Source organism: Elephantulus edwardii, unplaced genomic scaffold (assembly GCF_000299155.1).
Source record: "Elephantulus edwardii isolate Elephantulus edwardi_28Jun2011 unplaced genomic scaffold, EleEdw1.0 scaffold00051, whole genome shotgun sequence".
NCBI classification, from domain to species: domain Eukaryota; kingdom Metazoa; phylum Chordata; class Mammalia; order Macroscelidea; family Macroscelididae; genus Elephantulus; species Elephantulus edwardii.
In genome coordinates this window covers 7,123,268-7,125,940 of record NW_006399801.1, presented here as the reverse complement: position 1 = coordinate 7,125,940, position 2,673 = coordinate 7,123,268, and the positions used below count along the sequence as shown (strand labels likewise).

Genomic DNA, 2,673 nt, shown 5'->3' with positions numbered 1-2,673 from the left:
AGGGGTGGGCAGGGAGAGAAGTGCAACAATGAATGAATGGAAATCCAAAATCTCTGTAAATGTTCATGAAAATTAATAAAATAAAATTTTAAAAATTCTTTTTCTTTTATGTTGGTTTGCATACAAAATTTGTATTCATTGTTTCACACATTCATTCACTCACATTGTATTTTATACTATCATTCCCATACATTGTGTTTTATAAAATTAATCACCTTTACTCTGTTTTTTCCATATCCCCACTGGATCGTTCCTAATTCTTTTACCCACAAAACTCTGTCTTCACCACCTCCCTCCATCTATCAAACACTGCAACCCTGTTATATCCTCCCTGCCCACCCTCAGCCCCCCAGCTCCTTCCCTTTCCCCACTGGACTTTCATACACATCTTACTAGTTACCTTTCAATTTTTAAAATAATGGTCTTATGCAGTATTTGTCCTTTTGAGACTAAGTTCACTCAGCATAATGCTCTCTAGCCTATCCCTTATTAGGTAGTATTTTTTTAAATTGTTGCTCCTGTGTGCTGCATAGTATTCCATCATGTGAATGTACCACAATCTCAGTCTCTCAGTTCATTTGTTTGTTGATGGACATTAGGCTGTTTCCATTTTCTTGCTATTGTGAATAATGTTGCTGTAAGCATCAGCATACAAATCTCCCTTGTGTCCCAGTTCTGTTTTCCTCGGGGTGTATTCCTAAACTTTGCAGTGGCGAAGTTTAATAGAACATCAAGTAATAAATGTTGAAGAAGATGGGGAGAGATTGGAACTCTCATACACTGTTGGTGGGACTGTAAAATGGTACAACCACTCTGGAAGTCAGTTTGATGTTTTCTCAAAAAGCTGAGCATAGAAATCCCATATGACCCAGCTATTGCGCCGCTAGAATTCCTTAGTTACTTAATTGTAACTTGAGCCATCGAGCATTAGGAATGCTGACTTTTAGGTGTTTCTAGACACTTAAAGACAATTCTTACTGGCCTCGGTGCTGACTTCCTTCCCTCAAGCAAGCTGTGTTCCACCTCTTTGATGTCATTACGATCATTGTCATATAGTCTATTTTTGGTTTTGTGTGTTTGGTTTTTATATTTCTTTTAGTTGTTGGGTTAGTATCGGTACATAAGGCTTCTGGGCAGTGGAGAAGCAGACTTCTAGTGTCATCTGTCCCTGCTCTCCTTTCAGCTCCGAGCTTGCCGGGTTTGTTAAGAAAGTGCGAACCAAGAGCTCACTGTTAGGACTGAGTATTGATGAGACGGTTGGGAGAGTGATAGAGCACATCCTGGCTGAGCAGAAGAAAAAGGTTGGTCTTTTTTCAAGACACTAGAGTGTTTCCACTTTATTCTTATTTATTTGCAAAACATGACAATAGTTCAGATTTTTTAAAAAAATCCTTTAAAATGTTGAGAACAATTTACGAAAGACAGGTGTCCAGACTTTTGAGTCACAGAACTTTGTGCTGTAGCCAAATCCAGGGACAGATCAGAGGACCTCTGAGCCCAGCCCTGCTGCTCCTGAAACCATGTCCCTGGGTGTCCAGCCCTCGGTGCCTGCCACAACGCTGCCCAAACCCCAGGGCCAGAGGCCAGAAGGCGAAAGTGCAGTCAGTCTCTGTGGCTGGAGAGTTACTCTTGCTTAGGTGCTTTATGTCATTTAACAAAGAGCAGGAAAGATCTAGCCCTGTTTTGATTTCTGTTGTTGTTAAGTGCCATTGAGTCAAGTACTAATCATAGTGACTCTTTGAACAATAGACCTGAGATCCTCTCCTCTCCTGTCCCATCCTTATCCCAGACACATTTGAGCCCATTGCTGCAGACACTATACCAATCCCTCTTAGGAGGGAATTCCTCTTCCAGACTTAATAATTTACTCCCAAACTTAGAGACACTTCAGTGTATCTGGTCAGAGCACCAGTCAGCAGAATGACAGAGTTTTGCTCACTCTTGTTTGGGGTCCACCCAGAGAGAAGTGGGGTACACACGGGGGTCCCAAACCACTCTTAACAAATTTTAGGAACTGGACAGCTGCCACCCCACCCTTGCTTTTGTGCAGATAGATTTTCAAATTGAGTATGCTACTTTGAAAAGATGGAGGAAATTCTTTTTTAAGGATTTTCTTCTGTGTAAATATGAGCTTTGGAATCATACAGATCAGGTCCCTTCACTTATTAATACTGAGCCTGGACCTATTTCTTAGTTTCTCTGTGTCTTTGGCTCTGCATCTGTATTTAAAAAACAAAACAAATTGAGAAGACGCAGAAGTAAAATATTAACACAACTTCATTAAAAACTGAAAATGTAAAAAAAAAAAACACTCCTTGTCCAGAGTGTTGCCTGGATTTAACGTCACAATAGTCACTGGGATCCAGGACTGTGCTCAGAAAGCTTGCTGCCTTCCTTCCCTCCCTCAAGTGCTTGGGAAGGGTGGTTCACATGCTCTCCTCAGTTATGATTTCTGGTTAGGGAAAAGATTAGGTTTTAACTAATTGTTTTTTTTAATGCTTTATTTCTCTCTTCCTGTATCTCCAGGTGCCCATTCATATTTTGTCTTGATGGATTTACCAATTCTAGATGGGTTTATTGATGAATGATCTATTTTAACATTACTTTGTTGTTGTTGTTATGTGCCATCGAGTCGTTTCCGACTCATAGCGACCCTATGCACAACAGCTCTAA

General features: G+C 40.5%; 1 protein-coding gene across 1 annotated transcript in view; it reads left to right on the top strand.

Moving 5' to 3' along the window:
- Positions 1-1,637, top strand: part of TTC3 (tetratricopeptide repeat domain 3) — a 124,251-nt gene extending 122,614 nt beyond the window's left edge. Inside the window, exons 35-36 of the mRNA XM_006886780.1 lie at positions 1,184-1,301; positions 1,464-1,637. Of these exons, the coding sequence (XP_006886842.1) occupies positions 1,184-1,301; positions 1,464-1,637 (292 nt within the window). The remainder of the gene's footprint in view (positions 1-1,183; positions 1,302-1,463) is intronic.
- The last annotated feature ends 1,036 nt before the right edge of the window (positions 1,638-2,673 follow it).